The 18,474-nt window shown below is 46.2% G+C and overlaps 1 protein-coding gene across 1 annotated transcript in view; it reads left to right on the top strand.

The window, feature by feature from the left end:
• Positions 1-18,474, top strand: part of LOC139278356 (meckelin-like) — a 130,697-nt gene that overhangs the window by 32,970 nt on the left and 79,253 nt on the right. Inside the window, exons 9-15 of the mRNA XM_070897027.1 lie at positions 1,427-1,526; positions 5,584-5,661; positions 7,942-8,007; positions 10,117-10,261; positions 10,431-10,539; positions 16,496-16,589; positions 18,099-18,155. Coding sequence (XP_070753128.1) covers positions 1,427-1,526; positions 5,584-5,661; positions 7,942-8,007; positions 10,117-10,261; positions 10,431-10,539; positions 16,496-16,589; positions 18,099-18,155 — 649 coding nt within the window. The remainder of the gene's footprint in view (positions 1-1,426; positions 1,527-5,583; positions 5,662-7,941; positions 8,008-10,116; positions 10,262-10,430; positions 10,540-16,495; positions 16,590-18,098; positions 18,156-18,474) is intronic.

Below are 18,474 nucleotides of genomic sequence, written 5' to 3'. Positions count from 1 at the left end.
ACCAGTGGCTAACGAAAATTTACTGGCGAGAGAGCTTGCCACCAACAAATGTGTGCAGCCCCTAAAATAAAATGCTGCTTTCTTTTAATTATAGTGTGGAATGACTTTAGAAAAGGCAGGTATGCATGTTCTTGAGGAATGTATCTAAGCTGGTTAGACAATACAGTTTTTCATTTCCTTCCTTTTAAAGTGTGGGAATGATGATCTAGGCTGCAAAATCAGTGGCCCCATTGTAATACTTGGCAAGGCATTGTGCCACTGTGCTGCCAGACTCTTCATTTCATTTTACAGGGAGTGGCATGACAAAACCCTAAAGCTTGTACGGGTCACAGGATAGTGATCAGGAGCAGGAACCATGTCTGGTTTTTTTCCTTCGCCCTCGCCCCAAGCACTTCCACTGTTGCACCAGATAAGATCAGCTGACTCAACACTGGCTGAGATTCAAAACTGGGAGCTACTTGGTCTGTGCACGTGGTATTTACTAAAGCGCACTTCGCAACCGAGCCAGTGGGGGAGCCAATTTCATAATTGCTGAGAGCACAGAAAGATGGTGTTGTGGCAGCAATGGAAAATGGCAGATTTGTGCAGCGCCACAATCTGTGGCACACAGCATCTAGCTAATTGGGAATGGAGGGAGATATTGTAAACATGTCCTGCCTGCCCACCATCGCAAGGAATCTTCCTCTGTTTTCATGGAATGTGGACGCAGTGCTGCTCCTGAAGACTTTCGAAGGTATGATTTAATATTCTCACCCTCGCGTTCAAATCCCTCCGTGGCTTCGTCCCTCCCTATCTCTGTAACCTCCTCCAGCCCCACAATCCTCTGAGATCTCTGCATTCCTCCGACTATGGCCGCTTGCACATCCCCCACTCCCATGCCCCACAATTGGTGGCCGTACCTTCAGCTGCCTCGGCCCTCGGCTCGAGAATTCCTAAAACTCTCCGCCCCTCTCTCCTCCTTTAAGACTTCTTCAAACCTACCTCTTCAACCAAGCTTTCGGTCACCCGAACCAATATCTCTTTCTTTGACCTGGTCTCAAATCTTGTCCGATAATGTTTCTGTGATGAGCCTTGGGACGTTTTATTACGTTAAAGGCACAATATAAATGCAAGTTGTTGTTGTTGTTGTACTCATTTAAGAATGTGGAGTTCACGCATAGGTCCATTGCAATACAACAACCACCCTTGTGTAGAGTAAAGAGAATACCTGTTCCAGTCGTAGGTTATGAGGTACATCGGACAACTGATGGAATACTTTTCTAAATAATTGTTGGTGCCAGGACATTCGCAGATGGCTTAAGTTTGACAAATGTTTTCTGTGCTTGTGACACTTACCTGCTTTGCTTGACAAACAGTAGAATGGCCGCTTAACCTTGCTTCCTTTTTGAGGATGGTTAATCTGGTTTTTTTCCCCATTTTGCTGCAGCACCAGCTACCTCCCAAAACTCTTTTACGTGGACACGAATATCGCAGCATCACTAGGACAAACCGCCCCCAAGGGACTCTCTTTCCAAAAGGATTCACAGGCGAGTGCGTGCTGATGTGTGCGCGGTGACTGGACGGAAACAGCCCATTTTGATCCACAGGTTAATCTAGCCGACAAGTGGATGGCTTCTGGCCGGCGGCACTTTGTAACCGGATGACAGTAAGCGTATGATGTGCACAGCTTCTTGCCATCAAGGATTGTGTAATGAGCCAGGTAGTTACATGGTCGACATTTTGGCAGCTGCATTTTCCAACATATGCACGGTGATCCATGATAATCTTACACCTTTCTGTTTCAGTACTCCCATTCTGTTTAACTACTCCTCCTATTCCTTTTGCTAAAAATATGGTTTGAACTTTGCAAACAGCATTATTGGTCAGTGAGGAGAGTGATGTATACTTATTTTGTTAAGATACCTGGCACACAAGCTGTGCCATAAAAGACATTATTGGTAATAAACATATGATTCCTTCTCTTTAACATATTTTTTGTGCATTTCCCCAAAGACAGACCACTAGAGAGATGGTGCAGTACTTAAATCTCACTTGTAGAGATGTGGGAATTCTCATTTAAAGAATTCCAGATGCTCCCTGGCAAATCTGAGACATTTGGACATGAAAGGCAGTGCAGCCTTTGCTGTACCTTAGTATGTGTCGGCTGTGGCTCTAAGGTAGCACTCTTGCCTGGGAATCAAAAGGTTGTGAGTTCAAGTCCCTATCCAGAGACTTGAGCACATAATCCAGGCTGACACTTCAGTGCAGTACTGAGGGATGACGTTTTAAACTGCTCTCTCAGGTGGACATAATAGATCCCACGGCACTATTTCGAAGAAGAGCAGGAGTTTTCCCTGGTGTCCTGGCCAATATTTATCCCTCAACCAATGCCTAAAACATAGAATCTGGTCATTTATTTCATTGTCGTTTGTGGGAGCTTGCTGTGCACAAATTGCCTGCCGCGTTTCCCCACATTACAACAGTAACTACATTTCAAAAGTACTTCATTGGCTGGAAAGCGCTTTGGGACGTCCTGAGGTCGTGAAAGGCGCTATATAAATGCAAGTTCTTAATGATCATCAAAAGGAAGTCAAACGACTGGCTGGGATATGAGAGCAGAAATAACTCCCTGATCAGATTTACTGACTGTCCAATTCTCCAGTAGTTAGCTGCAACTTATTTTACAATAGTCCTGCAGTAACAATGTCACAGGTATTAGTCTTTCTGTTTGAATCAATGCCAGGAGGTCATGCTGACACTCCGTTTCTGTACCAACAGCTGCCATCAGCCTAAAAACAGATACCTAATTAGATTAAGCTATAAAATTAACTTGTGTAAAACAGCAGATGTCCTGGAGTGATTTCGAAAGTGTAATGTAACCACAGGATTTAGATAAACATTATGAAGCTCTCTCTTGCTCTTCAGTCTCATGGGTTGCGATGTTACCTGTCTTCTGAGGTTCGATTACTGCTTTGTAATCACCCGGTTGCCCAATCCATTTAACAGCTCACCGAGCCATACATCTGTGAAACGTATCGGCCTCCAGCTCCCTGGCGTTGGTCATAATGCGGTAGATGTTGACTTTGTGCCTCTGTGTGAAGCGGGTAATGGTGAATCAGCAGCCTGTTTTACATCTCTGCCCATTTTTATTGCTGTTGAAGTCGATGAAAGTAAAAATGGGGAGAAAGGTAAAACGGGTTGCCGACTCATTCACCAGACTGGTGAACGGGTTCACCAGATTGATTCCCGGGATGGCAGGACTGACATATGAAGAAAGACTGGATCGACTAGGCTTAAATTCACTGGAATTTAGAAGAATGACAGGGGATCTCATAGAAGCATGTAAAATTCTGACGGGATTGGACAGGTTAGATGCAGGAAGAATGTTCCCGATGTTGGGGACGTCCAGAACCAGGGGTCACAGTCTAAGGATAAGGAGGGTAAGCCATCTAGGACCGAGATGAGGAGAAACTTTTTCACCCAGCGAATTGTGAACCTGTGGAATTCTCTACCACAGAAAGTTGTTGAGTCCAGTTCGTTGGATATATTCAAAAGGGAGTTAGATGTGGCCCTTACTGCTAAAGGGATCAAGGGGTATGGAGAGAAGGCAGGAGTGGGGTACTGAAGTTGCTTAATCAGCCATGATCATGTTGAATGGTGGTGCAGGCTCGAAGGGCCGAATGGCGTACTCCTGCACCTACTTTCTATGTTTCTATGACTCTCTATCACCCGTTTCACACTGTCACACAAAATCAACATCTACCCCAATCAGTGTTCCCGTTAAGCTGCGCGGCTGCATAGCGCTCTGGAGGTCCCGGGCAGACTGCTCACCGGCTTTTAAATGGAAAAGCCGCACATGCACGGAATTTTGTATGGGCTGTGCACCCCCCACCCCCCAAAAAATGAGAAGGAACGTCAACCCCAATGCATCTAACATTTTCATGTCTTCTGCTTGCTCCAATCATTCAGAGTCATCGCTCCTGCAGCGTTGTTCACGAATTGTTTTTTTTTTATTGAGGGCCACAATCCCAGGGCGCATCCTGCTCAAGAATCACTCCGATGAATGTGTTGGGTTGTGCCTACAGCTCCTGGTTTATGCATGGCACTCTAGGCAGTTGCCGAGCAGAGTCCAGACAGGCACTTCACCATAGAAACGTCTCTCTCTTGCCCTGTGCTGGCCTGGATAGCTCCAACTCCTCAAAGCATGGCTTTCCGTCACTGGAGAGGGGAGAGTGCTGAATGCCTGCTTTGGCAGTGTTGCAAGCCATGAGTGAAGTCCCTATTGACTAGATTGATTCCTGGGATGAGAGGGCTGCCCTATGAGGAGCCATTGAGTAGATTGAGCCTATAGTCTCTGGAGTTTAGAAGAATGAGAGGCGATCACATTGAAACATAAGATTCGGAGACGGCTTGACAGGGTCAATGCTGAGAGGTTGGTACCCCTGGCTGGAGAGTGTAGAACTAGGGGTATAGTCTCAGGATAAGGGGTTGACCATTTGGGACAGAGATGAGGAGAAAGTTTTTCACTCAGAGGGTTGTGAATCTTTGGAATTCTCTACCCCAGAGGGCTGTGTAGGATCAGTCGTTGAGTATATTCAAGGCTGAGATCGATAGATTTTTGGACTTTAGGGGAATCAAGGGATAGGGAGATCAGCGGAAAATGGAGTTGTAATTGAAGAACAACCGTGATCTTACTGAATGGCGGAGCAGGTTCGAGGGGCTGTGTGGTCTACTCCTGCTCCTAATTCTTATGTTCTTACACATGAAGATATAGCTCAAGCCACAGCCGGGAGTCTGGTGAGCTGAAAATGGGCTGTTGACCATTTCATGCAAGGGTGCTCAGCACATAGTATCATAGACATTAACAGCATGGAAGGAGGTCATTTCAGCCCATCATGCCCATGCAGGCCAACAAAGAACTATTCAGCCTAATCCCACTTTCGAGCTCTTGGTCTATAGCCCTGTAGGTTACGGCACTTCCAAGTGCACAGCCAAGTACCTTTAAAATCTGGTGAGGGTGTCTGCCTCTACCACCTTTTCAGGCCATGAGTTCCAGACGCCCCCTCCACCCAACCTCCCCTAACCCTCTGGGTGAAGAAATTTCCCAAATCCTCTCTAAACCTCCGACTAATTACTTTGCTAATGCCACATGCTAACTCTTATGTATGTAACTATGTAATACTTGCGTCCAGAGGGCGTGACTGTTGGAGACCTAATGGTCACCTGCACACATGTGCAGGGCCAGTATAAAAGATTGGCTGCCATGCTGTTTAGGCACTCTGGAGTTGTAATGAAAAGACTACGGTCACACTAAGTTTAGCTCACAGTACTCAGCCTCGTGGAGTTCTTCTATACACAACACTAACACCTTTTTGGGGGTGATCTTAACCTGGCAAATTGAAGGATTGTCGTATTATTGAGCTGCTGTGCAAAGTTCACCTGCACCTTTTCACCCCTGGATTCACTGGACATGAACTCCGATGGGTCAGAATGGAAATTCTCAATGTGTCTGGGATTGAAAAGCCGATACAGCAACTTTGCTGAATTGCTTGTGCCACACTATTCATGCCCCGCCCCAACACTGTCCCTTTTGTTTGCCTACAGATCTCCTTAAAAATCGTGAAATATGACGCTGGTGGGAATTTTCTGGGCTGGGAAGATGTAAGCGGAGGTACTTTACAGGTGAGGCAATGCATGATGTCACTCTCTCGTTCTTCTGTTACGTAAACAGTTTAAAAGCGGTTAAAGCTGGAATACTGCAGGGTGTCAAAGGCCCCAGTGTGCCGATGATAGGGTGTGGGTTGCTCCGGGCGAACCTCCTAACTCAGCTCCTGATCCCAACTCTGCCATGTAGGGCACATAACGAGAGAAGGTGGGAGAAAATGAAAGGACAAGCCACTACGGAGAGGGGTGATGGGAATGACTTGAGGTGGGGTGGGTGCATCACCTGCAATGTCTTCACATGGCTCCGGTTGGGATGAAGTGTAGATGTTTTTAGTATAAGGGGTGTTGCAGTGGTGTGAGGCAGACTGGTTGGGCTGGGTGCTCTTTACCTTTCCACCATTGTTCATGGGTTTGTAACCTTTAGGGCTGCTGACAAAGGGCCATGTGGCTCTTTGTCGGCCGACGCAGAGACGATGGGCCGACATGGCCTCCTTCCGCGCTGTAAATTTCTATGTTTCCTGATCTTTTGACAGTGGCTGAGGGATGAAGGCAGCACTGCCCAGAGTTGGCTCGCCTTATTTCAGGAAGCGAGTGTAAATTCATAGGGCTGGATTTTCGGTTTGTCGATGCCTCTGTTGCGCCCCGGAGGGGCGGGAATGGCGACGGAACTCATTTCGGGGCAGGCGGCCAGCTCCCAGAGTCCCGCCAGGACATTCGGTGCCGGTTTTGCGGGGGCGCGGAGCAGTACCGCCTGGGAGAGGCGAGCCGGTGTGCAACATCGTTTCAGTCCGTAGCGCCCCCTAGTGGGACCGCCTGGGAAAGCGGGCGGTCCGAACTGTAGCGGCCGCAGTGAGGGAAGGAATGTCGACCTGAGGTAAGTATGACTTTATTTTTGATTTTTGTGATTTATGTTGATGAGGCATCAGTAAGGTATTGGGAATGTTTTTGGTGGTTTTTTTTTTTGCAGATTTTTTTTTCTCACGGATACCTCTGTTAGGATCTCCGAGCCTGGCTGTTTAGCTTGGGATTTTCAGTTGCTCAGCCGGCCTAGCGCCCTAAAAGAGGTTCGGAATGCCTCCCTTAGCGCCCAGTTGATGAATTTTGCAGCTGGAGACGCAAAACATTTCCCGGCGCAAAATTTACCGCTCCGCCCGGATTAACGCCGCAACAGAGGCATGACCAAATTTCCACCCCATAGTGTCCCCTCACACATCGAATGCTGGTTACAGCACGGAAAATGGCTACAAGTAGGTTTCTGGTGTCAGGAAAAGGGGAAGAGCAAAGATTAACCTTTGAACAGTTGGAACCTCCGCCCCAATTTCTCCAATCTTTCTGCAGTCCCCTCACCAATAGCTGATCTTTGAAACAGCTGACCTTGCAGCAGTTATCTGTGGCTGTACCGCGCTGTCGGGCCGAGCAAAAATCCCTCCTTCAATGGGAATCGCATATGTAAGATTGTGATCTACTGACCTGAAGGCATGTACTGGCTGATAATGGAGGACCCCATTTCCCATAATGCAAAGGGACAGAAGAAAGTGTCTCTAATATGCCAACCTGCCCAGTGAAGACTCATTGAAAACCAGAGCAACAGCTGCAACTTACATTTATATCATAGAAATTTACGGCACAGAATGAGGCCATTCGGCCCATCATGGCCATGCCGGCCAAAAGCTCTCCGGCCTAATCCCACTTTCCAGCTCTTGGTCCATAGTCTTGTAGGTTACGACGCTTCAAGTCTCCCTTTAAGACGCTCCTTAAGATCTACCTCTTTGACCAAGCTTTTGGTCCTAATATCTCCTTATGTGGCTCGGTATCAAATGTTGTATGATTTACACTCCTGTGAAGAGCCTTGGTGCATTTTACTATGCTATAGGCGCTATATAAATGCAAGTTGCTGTTGTTCATGTCCCATTGAAGCCAAGTGTTACTGTTCATTTCATTATTGATCCTGTGTAAAGAAATGACTCGAGACATTCCAAGGGGTTAATCTGGATAAACTGCTTTTGTTGAGAAATGATAAAATACAAAGATTTTCAATCAGCGCTGTAATTACTTCAACATACAGAGAATGCTGGAAATCTCAGCGGGTCAGGCAGCATCTGTCGAGAGAGAAACAGAGTTAATGTTTTGGGTTGACGACGACTCTTCAGAACGTTTCGTCGACCCGATGCCTGACCCGCTGAGATTTCCAGCATTCTCTGTTTTTATTTCACATTCCGGCATCCGCAGTATTTTGCTTTTGTATAAGTCTGCAATTACTTCAATCTATCTAATACATGTATTTGCATCATTTAACAGCTATGCCTCGACACCCAAACATTGCTGGATGCAGCGTACAGATTTGGCTCCTCCTATGACCAATCCGTGAGTATTGCTAAAGAGCAATGGGGGCTGACTTCCTTGGCCAACTGTTTGTACCAAATCTAAAAGCATTGGGGAAAATGTCCTCCCTTTAATGTTCGTGGTGAAATCATGACTGCAATATATAAAGAGCGGATTTTGCGGTTGAATGTTTCCCGCGAGCGGATGCCTCCGACCAGCAAAAAAATCTATGAGCTTAGCTGATGGTCCAGGAGGTTCGGACACATGCGCTCCTGGGTCTCTCTGTGTAGGCCTGCGTAGAGGCTCACGTATTCCCGAGGCGCAGGCCGTTCCCTGGGATCACATGGGCCGGCCCAACCAATGAAAGACGAGAGATCCCCATTCATACATATGGGATTCCGTATGCACAGACTCCCCATAAGTATGAATGGGAATATCCCCAAAATACATGTACACGTCAAATAAATTTTTAAAAAAACATCGAAAATAAATCAAAATGGCATTTAATTAAATATTTAAAACAAAAATGCAATTTTTTGAAAAATAAATTTACATATTTTAAAGGGGCTAAAATAAACATACCTTATTTTACAGGTTTTTCAATGTATAAATTATGGAAACAAATTATTTTTCTGTTCTTTAAAAGTCTTACGCTGGTAAAAGCAGGCTTCACGCTATGCGGAAGTTGGACAAATAGCCCAACTCTCTGCTCGCGGAGGCCCTTTTCCCGGGGATTCGGAGGATTGCTTGACCGATCGCAAGTTTCGTGTTTCAGCGCATGCGCTTCGCCTAAACCTGGAATTTGCGCGGACCCTACGGGCGTGTGCGCATCCTTGGGGGGGCCGCAAATTACGGCCTAACATGTTTACAATATCCCCTCACATGGTAAAGAAAGGGAACCGCCCAATATCTGAGCAGGCCAGCAACCACGCTCAGTGAATCAGAGATACAGCCGTTGGCTAGAATAGTAATTGGATGGAGGAAACACATTGGCTATATTTATTCAATGGATGTAACCGACCGAACAGCACACAAACCGGGGTAGGATTTCCTGGACCTGGGTAGATTGGATTGCCATGAGCGCTGTGAATGCATGGAAATAGGGAGGAGTCCCATGCGGGCGTGCCTCTGTCTTGTCTGAATTTCCCGTATTCGCTGCGCCCAGGGATTCAATGCATGGATACATTAATTTATGTCTTATCTGGTTGGAAAAATCTCAATCGGGGGCTTCTGCCTTAATGTGTCAGAGGCCAGGCACTAAAACATGATGGTGCTTTGCTTAGTTTGGGCTCCCTGCACTCCTCCTTCCTCCAACCGACAGTGGTGAACTCCAAGGGGTTGCTGGGAGCCAAAGGTAAGCGAAGGCAGATCAACCTCAGAAAGGCAGCGAGATCCTCCGACCAACTGGGAGGCCTGCCTTCACGTGGGGCATTGGTGCATTTCTTTTCTTCACAAGTTTAATCTATAAGCTATTTAAAATAAACAAATAACTACAGTTTCTTAACCAATAAGGGGTTATGGGGAGCGGGCATGGAAGTGGACCATGATCGGATCAGCCATGATCGTATTAAATGGCGGAGCAGGCTCGAGGGGCCGTATGGCCTACTCCTGCTCCTATTTCTTACGTTTTTATGTACGAGGCAGATTTCCTACGATGAGCGCCCTCCCCCCCCGGTACACCTTTACTGTGATCTGTCCTGGTGCCTGTTTCGGGAGGGAATTCCAGAGCTTGGGGCCTAAACAGCGGCAGGCACGACCGTCAATTTACATTCCAGTTCATGCACATGACATGGCCAATCTCAGAATATATCAGCAAATGCAGTATCAAACTTTTAGGCCTTTGAAATGATATTGATCTATTTTGGAGTTGAATTCACAAGTGTGTCTGAACTTTGAATGTCCCTCCGTGTGATCAAACCATCAGTCGTTGGTGCCAAGCCAAGCTTGGATAATTAAATATTTATTTGTTAGCGATCTGGCTGCATAGTGTTTGCAGCTGTTTAATCTAAGTGAATAAACAGCGGGAAAATGCCAGTTATTTTAGGACGAACTTAGCCTAACCGACAATCCGCTGAAACGATTTCTCGCACAATCGGAGCCGAATTTGGAGACTGCGCCCAGAGGCGAGTGAAACTTGTTGTTTTGTTTCAGTGCACGATGCGGATCTCGGACCTTCTCGGCCGGTTCCCAGAGCCTGTCCTCTACGAGCTCTTTCTCCAGTACGACGATGGTCAGGGTCAGGCCATGGTTTGGCCCATCCCCGTACGCAACCTAAACCTCGACAGGAATGGCTTGGGTAAGACGCTGCATTCAATAACTGTGTGCGAAGGTTGCTACCGCACGTGGGCTAAACTGGCTGACTGGTGTGGTGGTACCACGGAGGTCCCGGGTACAATCCCCGCTTGGTCCCGAGGTCGTGAAAGGCGCTGTGTGAACGCAACTCCTTCATTTCTGTTTGTTCGCAGGAGCTGGAGCATTACGCAGATTCTTTTTGGTTGACGGGTTGACAGGAAGGAGGGGAAGTCTCAGTAACCCACCAAGCTCCGTCACGTATGCTAAAGACCTCGTGCTACGGTGAGAAAATGGCTGCTAAAGATTCTAATGCAGGATTCCTCAGATATTACAGTGCATGCTTTACTTTTAACTCCGTGTATCTTATTGTGTCTGAGGCTTTAGTTTGTCCCAAAATGATGTTTTTTGCCAGGTGCTTTATATTTCACATAATTCGGGAATCAGTTCTCTGAATCCGCACCGTACTACCTGCCTCGGTCCAATCTCTGGACGTGTTGGTGTGACGAGCTGTGATCAGTGAACCGGTCCATGCCTATTGGTGCACACACTGTGCCTGGGAGATGAAGACCATGCACCAGCTGCTGCAGTGTGCTCAGCCGGGTCCCACGGAAACCGTTTTTGAGGTAGTGAAAGAGTACCGTCTTTTGGATGCAACCGTAAACCCAGGATCTGTCTGCTCTCGGGTGGACGCAAAAGATCCTGTGACACGATTTCAAAGAAGAGCAGGGGAGTTATCCTCGGTGTCCTGCCCAATATTAGCTCCTCAACCAACTCCCGACTCAGATGATCTGGTCATTTATTTAATTGCTGTTTAGGGGAGCTTGCTGTGCGCCAATTGGTTGCCATGTTTCCTACATTACAATGGTGACTGCACTTCAAAATTATTTCATTGGCTGTAAAGCGCTTTACGACATCCTGAGGTCGTGAAAAACTGCTATATAAATGTAAGTCTTTGTTTCTTTTTTCTTTTCTATTCTATTGGATCGAAAAGATATATCTAATTTTTAATTTGTTAAGAATATAGGAACAGGAGTAAGCCATTTAGCCTCTCGAACCTGTTCCGCCATTCAGTGAAATCGTGGCTGATCTGTGATCTACCTCCATGTACCCACCTTTGGACCATACCTTTGGTTAACAGAAAACTTTCCATCTACAAATTAAAATTAACAATTGACCCGGCATCAATTGTCGTTTGTGGAAGAGAGTTTCAAACTTCTACCACCCTTTGCGTGTAGAAGCCTTTCCTAACTTCAGTCCTGAAAGGGCAGGCTCTGATTTTTAGGCGATGTGCTCTAGCCATAGAACCCCCTACCAGGGGAATTAGTTTATCTCTGTCTACCTTATCAGTTCCCCATATATCTTTAAAACTTTGATCAAATCACCCCTTAACCGTCTAAATTCCAGGGAATACAACCCTAGTTTGTGTAATCTCTCCTCATTATTTAACCCTTGAAGCCCAGGTATCATTCTGGTAAATCTACACTCTACTCCCTCCAAGGCCAGTATATCCTTCCTAAGGTGTGGTGCCCGGAACTGCTCACAGTGCTCCAGGTGTGGTCTAACCAGGGTTTTGTATAACTACAGCCTAACTTCTACCCCCTTGTATTCTAGTCTTCTAGATATAAAGGCCAGCATTTCATTAGTCTTTAAAAATATATATTTTCTGTACCTTTGTGTGTAAAATGGTTCGGTGCAAGGGGTGTCGCAGTTGTTTGGGGCGGACTGGTTGGGCTGGGTGCTCTTTACCTTTCCTCCATTGTTCATTGTTCATAGGTTTATATGTAACCTTCATGGCTGCTGACCGAGGGCCGTGTGGCTCTTTGTTGGCCGGTGTGGACACGATGGGCCGAAATGGCCGCCTTGTGCGCTGTAAATTTCTATGTTTCTATGCCATTTTAATGATCTATGTACATGAACCTCCAAGTCTCTTTGGACCTCCACTGTTTGTAGCTTTTCATCATTTAGACATGTTCTATCCTTTTTAGGTCCAAAGTGGATGACAGGTGGCAGTAGAAATTGGCGGGAGAAATAGTGATATTTTGGGCTGTAAGGGATTTGCACCGGTGACTCCCCACAGGGTCCGTTCTTTGATCTCGATTGTGCTGGTATGGAGCAGCAATGAATGGAATAGCGTAGATTCCCTACAGGGAGAGAGGCAAAATCTAACCGATTGGACTCAGTAAATCTGACCATAAACTGTCACTCTGTGTGTTCACTCGACGTGAAGTAAAGAAGCTAAATGACTTGTATCAAGTCTTGCCTCACGAAGTGTTAACTCGGGTCCTTGGAGAGATTAAAGAAGTACACATGAGAAAGACATATGCAATGTATTTGCTTCATGGGTTCTTTGCTTAAGAATTCATAGCAACACATCGCTATTAAGAACTAGTTGGTTTATTAGCAAAAAGGTTTAACAATCACACTACACATTACCAATTTATCCACCAGGTTCACAACCACCTGCCTCATCGTGGCTCCCCTGAACCCAACTGGCTGGGGTTTTATTGAGTCTTGTGAACATCACATGACTGGCTAAGCCACTCACAACTCAACAGCTCTACAACTATTTTGTAAAACCTGTAAATCAAATGCAAATCAAATACCCCCTTATAAAGGGGAGGGAGGGGGGCACTAAAACCGACAAATAAACAAATTAAACTTTAGTCACTAACAGATAAAATTAAAATTTGGTTACCGGGGGTGATGATGCACTCCAGTCCCTCCGACGCCCACCTCTCGCGGAAGGCCGTGAGCGTACCGGTGGACACCACGTGCTCCATCTCCAAGGACACCCTGGCGCGGATGTAAGCGCGGAAGAGAGGCAGGCAGTCGGGCTGAACGGCCCCCTCGACCGCCCGCTGCCTGGACCGGCTGATGGCACCCTTGGCCGTGCCCAGGAGCAGTCCTAGGAGGAGGCCCTTGGACCTACCCACTCCCCTCCGCACAGGGTGCCCAAAGATCAGGAGTGTGGGACTGAAGTGCAGCCAGAAATTGAGGAGCAGCCCCTTTAAATAGTGGAAGAGGGGCTGCAACAGCTCTGCAAACCTGTGAGCATACTCACAGGTGCATACATTACAACATACATATCTAATGCAGAACATAAGCGACTGCTATTACTAAATCCCTGGATTATGCTATCCCACTGCCCTCTGTATACTTGTGCAACTCCCAACAAAGTAAACATTTTTACTTTTTATGCAATAGCGTACTACTAAAAGTTACAAGAAGTCAGCTCCACATATGATCAGGGTTCCACTGGAAATACATTTCCAGTGGAAACACAGTAGGTCCATTTGTTCCTTGGCCACTACTATTCAGCTCTGAACCACTGCTGAGACCAAGGGAATCATTTCCTGACACCTCACTGTGATATCTTCAAGAGCACACTTAACACACAGCCTGTACGATGGCTGCAGGTCCGGAACTTCCTGTGGAAGCCTCCTTCCTGTCAGGTGACCTGACTGTTTCTTAAACAGCACTAACTGTAGTAACACAGTACGTTCACAGTATGGAGCTACATACATTACACTCACGCCACTGACAGAACCCGGTAGCCCGTGATTTATCGGAAAATAATAGCTAGATATGAGCAGGAGTAGGCCATTCAGCCCCTCGGGCCTGCTCCGCCATTCAGTTAGATCATGGCTAACTTTCTATCTCAACTCCATTTACCTGCCCTTATCCCTCCATATCCCTTGGTACCCTGACCCAATAAAAATCCATCGATCTCAGTTTTGAAGGCCCCAATTGTCCCAGCATTCACAGCCTTTCGGGGAGAGAATTCTAGATTTCCTCTACTCTTTTTGTGTGGAAAAAGTGCTTCCTGATTTTCCTCCTAAATGGGCGAGCTCTAATAAGATTATGTCCCCTTGTTCTTGATTCCCCCACCAGAGGAAATAGTTTATCCGAATCTACCCTATCGAATGCTTTTAAACTCGGTGAGTAATGTACCCACAATTTTTCAAATAGCTGCCCTCTATGCGCGAGGGCATGCTGTGTGTGAGGGCCTTCTGTGGGAGTAAGGGAGGGCATGCTGTATGGAGGAGGGCCACACCGTCCACATGCACGACTGCTGAACAAAGAGGAAAGACTTGCATTTATATAGCGCCTTTCATGACCACCGGACGTCCTCAAAGCACTTTACCACCAATGAAGTACTTTTTGAAGTGTTGTAATGTAGGCAACGCGGCAGTGAATTTGCGCACAGCAAGCTTCCACAAACAGCAATGTGGTAATGATGTTGGTTGATGAATAACGCCCCCCCCCGCTCTTCTTCGAAATAGTGCCATGGGATCTTTTACGTCCACCCGAGAGAGCAGACGGGGCCTCGGTTTAACGCCTCATCCGAAAGACGGCACCTCCAACAGTGCAGCGCTCCCTCAGTACTGCACTGGAGGGTCCGTCTAGTTAGAGGCGAGTGTGCTACCCATTGAGCCACGGCTGAAGGTGCAGTAGAACGGCGCAGTTGGGAAGTCTGCCTGCTATAGCATCAGTTGGCACCGGATCGATTTGGAGGCACTCTCATGACACCATCAAAGACTCGCGTAATCTGGTCGCTGATGTGATGATGTATTTCCGGAGCATGTCATAGTACTCGGTAAATCAAAATAATACATCGACACAAGGATATTTAATGTAGCAAATCGCCAAGGGTTCTTCAATAGCACCTCCTAAACCCGCGACCTCTACCACCTAGAAGGACGAGGGCAGCAGACGCATGGGAGTAACATCATCTCCAAGTTCCCCTCCAAGTCACACACCATCCTGACTTGGAAATATATCGGCGTTCCTTCATCACCGCTGGGTCAAAATCCTGGAACTCCCTCCCTAACAGCACTGTGGGAGTACCTTCACCACACGGACTGCAGCGGTTCAAGGCGACGGCTCACCACCACCTTCTCAAGGGCAATTAGGGATGGGCAATAAATGCCAGCCTTGCCAGCGATCCCCATATCCCAAGAATGCATTAGAAAATTAAAATATATGTATAACGTTGACATTTGCTGCCTTTTCCTACAGGGGGCTCTGCCTGTCAGCTTTATTTATAATTCTGTAAATGACTGAAATAGGGGAAAGTCTTATCTGAAAACCTTAGTCTGTATCAACAAAAACGCAGTGCAAACCACTTAAAACAAAATAGCTTGCAACAGAAACCTTTCTGTATACTAACCTTTTTTCTGTTGTTTTAGCAGCACCAAACTTAAAAAAACAAAATTTGCTGCGCTGAAAGATTGCCAAAGACCAGCTGACATGATCCTTGGGCAATTTCACGTGCTGAGATAAAATCTAACCCGTTATCTTAATCAGTTGGACTGACCCGCACTTGAACGCATTAACGTATGAGAGCGTTTGCTAACTTTTGGGAAAAAAATGTTCCCATTTCTAAAGAGAGATAGCTTTGCTAGAAGTTGAACTTTATACATCTGATTACATAGGATATACGGCACAGAAACAGACCATTTGGCCCAACCAGTCCATTCTGGCGTTTATGCTCCACTTGAGCCTCCTCCCGTCTTTCCTCATCCAACTCTATCAGCGTAACCCTCTATTCTACCTTCTCCCTCATATGCTTGTCGAGCCTCCCCTTAAACATCTATACTATTCGCTTTAACCACTCCCTGCAGTAGCGAGTTCCACATTCTCACCACTCTGTGTAAAGAAGTTTTTTCTCCATTCCCTTTTGGATTTACATAAGAACATAAGAAATAGGGGCAGGAGTAGGCCATTCGGCCCCTCGAGCCTGCTCCGCCATTCAATGAGATCAAGGCTGATCTTCTTCTTCAACTCCACTTTCTTGGTGACTATCTTATATTGATGGCTTCTAGTTACGCCCTTCCCCACAAGTGGAAACACTCCCTGTGTCGACTCTGTCAAAACCTGTCATCATTTTAAAGACATCTATTAGGTCACCACTGGGCTTTCTCTTTTATGGAGCAAAGAGACCCAGCCTATCCATCCTTTCCTGATAGGTATAACCTTGCATTTCTGCTATCCTTGTAGATTATTTTTGCACCCTCTCCAGTGCTTCTATATCCTTTTTATAATATGGTGACCAGAACTTTGAAGGCAGGCAGGTTAATCTTTACTATTTTAGTCAGTGGTAAATGGTTGAGCGCTTTGTCGATGCACCTGTGGATGTTTCAGTTATCTTGTTGTGGTCGGAATCGTATTTTGACAAATCATGAGGCCCTGTGTGGTTCTGTCTGCTGCCTTTAATCCTTGATCTGTCTTTGCACAGGACCTACCTGCCAACCAGCAACCCAATCAGTGAGCCGCCTTTTCTACTGACTGTACAATATGCACAGGCAGAAGATCTCCGTGCACAAACACAGGTACATCCAGGTTTCGCTGTTCAATGGGAAGGTCATTACAATGCAGAGTGCCTCCAGCTTCAGCCCCATAATTAGTCCAACAGAATGGTCAAACACTAAATGTCTGACATTGCTCTGATTTGCCGTTTTAGCTGAAGCTTGGGTTTTATAAAGGCTGAGGAGTGTAAGAGGAAGGAAAGACTGAGGGATGGTGGTGGGGAGGAGATGAGGAGTTCCATGGTTCTGAGGTCTTGGGAAATATTGAGTTGGAGTAGTGGTCAGCGTGACCAGTCTTCTCGAGTGTCAGTGCTGAGGGAGTGCTGCACTGCTGGAGGGGCCATCTTTCAGATGAGGCGTCAAACCGAGGCCCCGTCTACTCTCTTGGGTAAAAGATGCCATTTTAAAGAAGAGCAAGGGACATTCTCTCTGGTGTCCTGGCCAATATTTATCCTTCAACCAACATCACTAAACCTGATTATCTGGTCATTATCACATTTTCTGTTTGTGGGAGCTTGCTGTGCACAAATTGGCTGCCGTGTTTCCTACATTCCTACAGTGACTACACTCCAAAATTACTTCATTGGCTGTAAAGTGCTTTGGGACACCTGAGGTTGTGAAAGACACTATATAAATACAAACCTTCCCTTCCAGCTCGTTCATAGAGCAATCTAGTTCGTCCCGCTTTTTCCCCACATCCCTGTAATTTTATTCTCCTTTAAGAATTTATCCAATTCCATTTTGAAGGCTTCTGTTGGTGCTATCCCTGCCCTGTCGGGTAGTGCATTCCAAAGGAAGGACATTTAAAAAATAAACTATAGCCACTTTCATTGTATCTCATTCTGTGAAAAAAAGTTAATTATGGTTCGCAATCTGGTTCAGTCATGTTGATCCTAAATTACGAAGTTCATATCTTCAATGTTCCTGGGAGAGATAAAGAACAACTGCTGAGAAACATGGACAGAAGCAGGGACTTTTACATCGAATTATATAGAATGTACAGCACAGAAACAGGCCATTCGGCCCATCTGATCCATGCCGGTGTTTATGCTCCACACAAGGCTCCTCCCATCCCTCTTTATCTCGCCCCATCAGCATATCCTTCTATTCCTTTCTCCCGCATGTGTTTATCTAGCTTCCCCTTAAATGCATCTATACTATTCGCCTCAACTACACCTTGTGGTAGCGAGTTCCACATTCTCACCACTCTCTGTGCACAGAATTTTGCCAAGAGAAATGGGAAGAGAGTTGAGCTGTATTTACGGTGGGAATCTGATTTGGCTCTGATCGCATCTTCGCCTCTTGGTCATAATAAACTGATGTGAAAAGGGCTGAATAAGCTTTTAATAAATCAGAAATGCTCGTGGAAAACACTCGAGGTAAAATATCTCTTCAGCTTGTTCTTGAGAATTGGCATTGAGAGAGAATTGCTTCTGTAATGTGCGTTGCCTTGGTTACCCAGTGTGCCTGTCGGAGCTGACCAGCACCCTGTGAAAGAGTCACTCACCGGTTATTTATCGCTTTCCCCTCTAGGTGACATTTGCTGTGCGCTATGAAATGAAGCACTCCGCACACAAGAGAGACACCGATGTAAGTAGTGAGGAAAAACCCACTCCGCAGCACATTTTTACTTAATCCATCCATTAACCTTATTGAAGAACGATTAGAACATGAAAGCTTTAGCACCTCTCGGCCTATATAATCATTTACTTTCCATTCCGTGGTATTATTTCTTCCTGTAACTTGTGTAAAACATTTGCTGGATATGTAATAACTTTTTCAGCTGAGAGTTGTAATTGGTTTCCAGTTTTTTTTCTTCAAACCAGCAGAACTCGGGTGACGTTGCTCATGGGGAGTTGGGGATTTAATAAGAACCAACATAGTGTTGTCAGGGACATTGATCTATCAG

Source organism: Pristiophorus japonicus, chromosome 13 (genome assembly GCF_044704955.1).
Source record: "Pristiophorus japonicus isolate sPriJap1 chromosome 13, sPriJap1.hap1, whole genome shotgun sequence".
NCBI classification, from domain to species: Eukaryota; Metazoa; Chordata; class Chondrichthyes; family Pristiophoridae; genus Pristiophorus; species Pristiophorus japonicus.
This window is presented reverse-complemented; position numbering and strand designations above follow the sequence as displayed.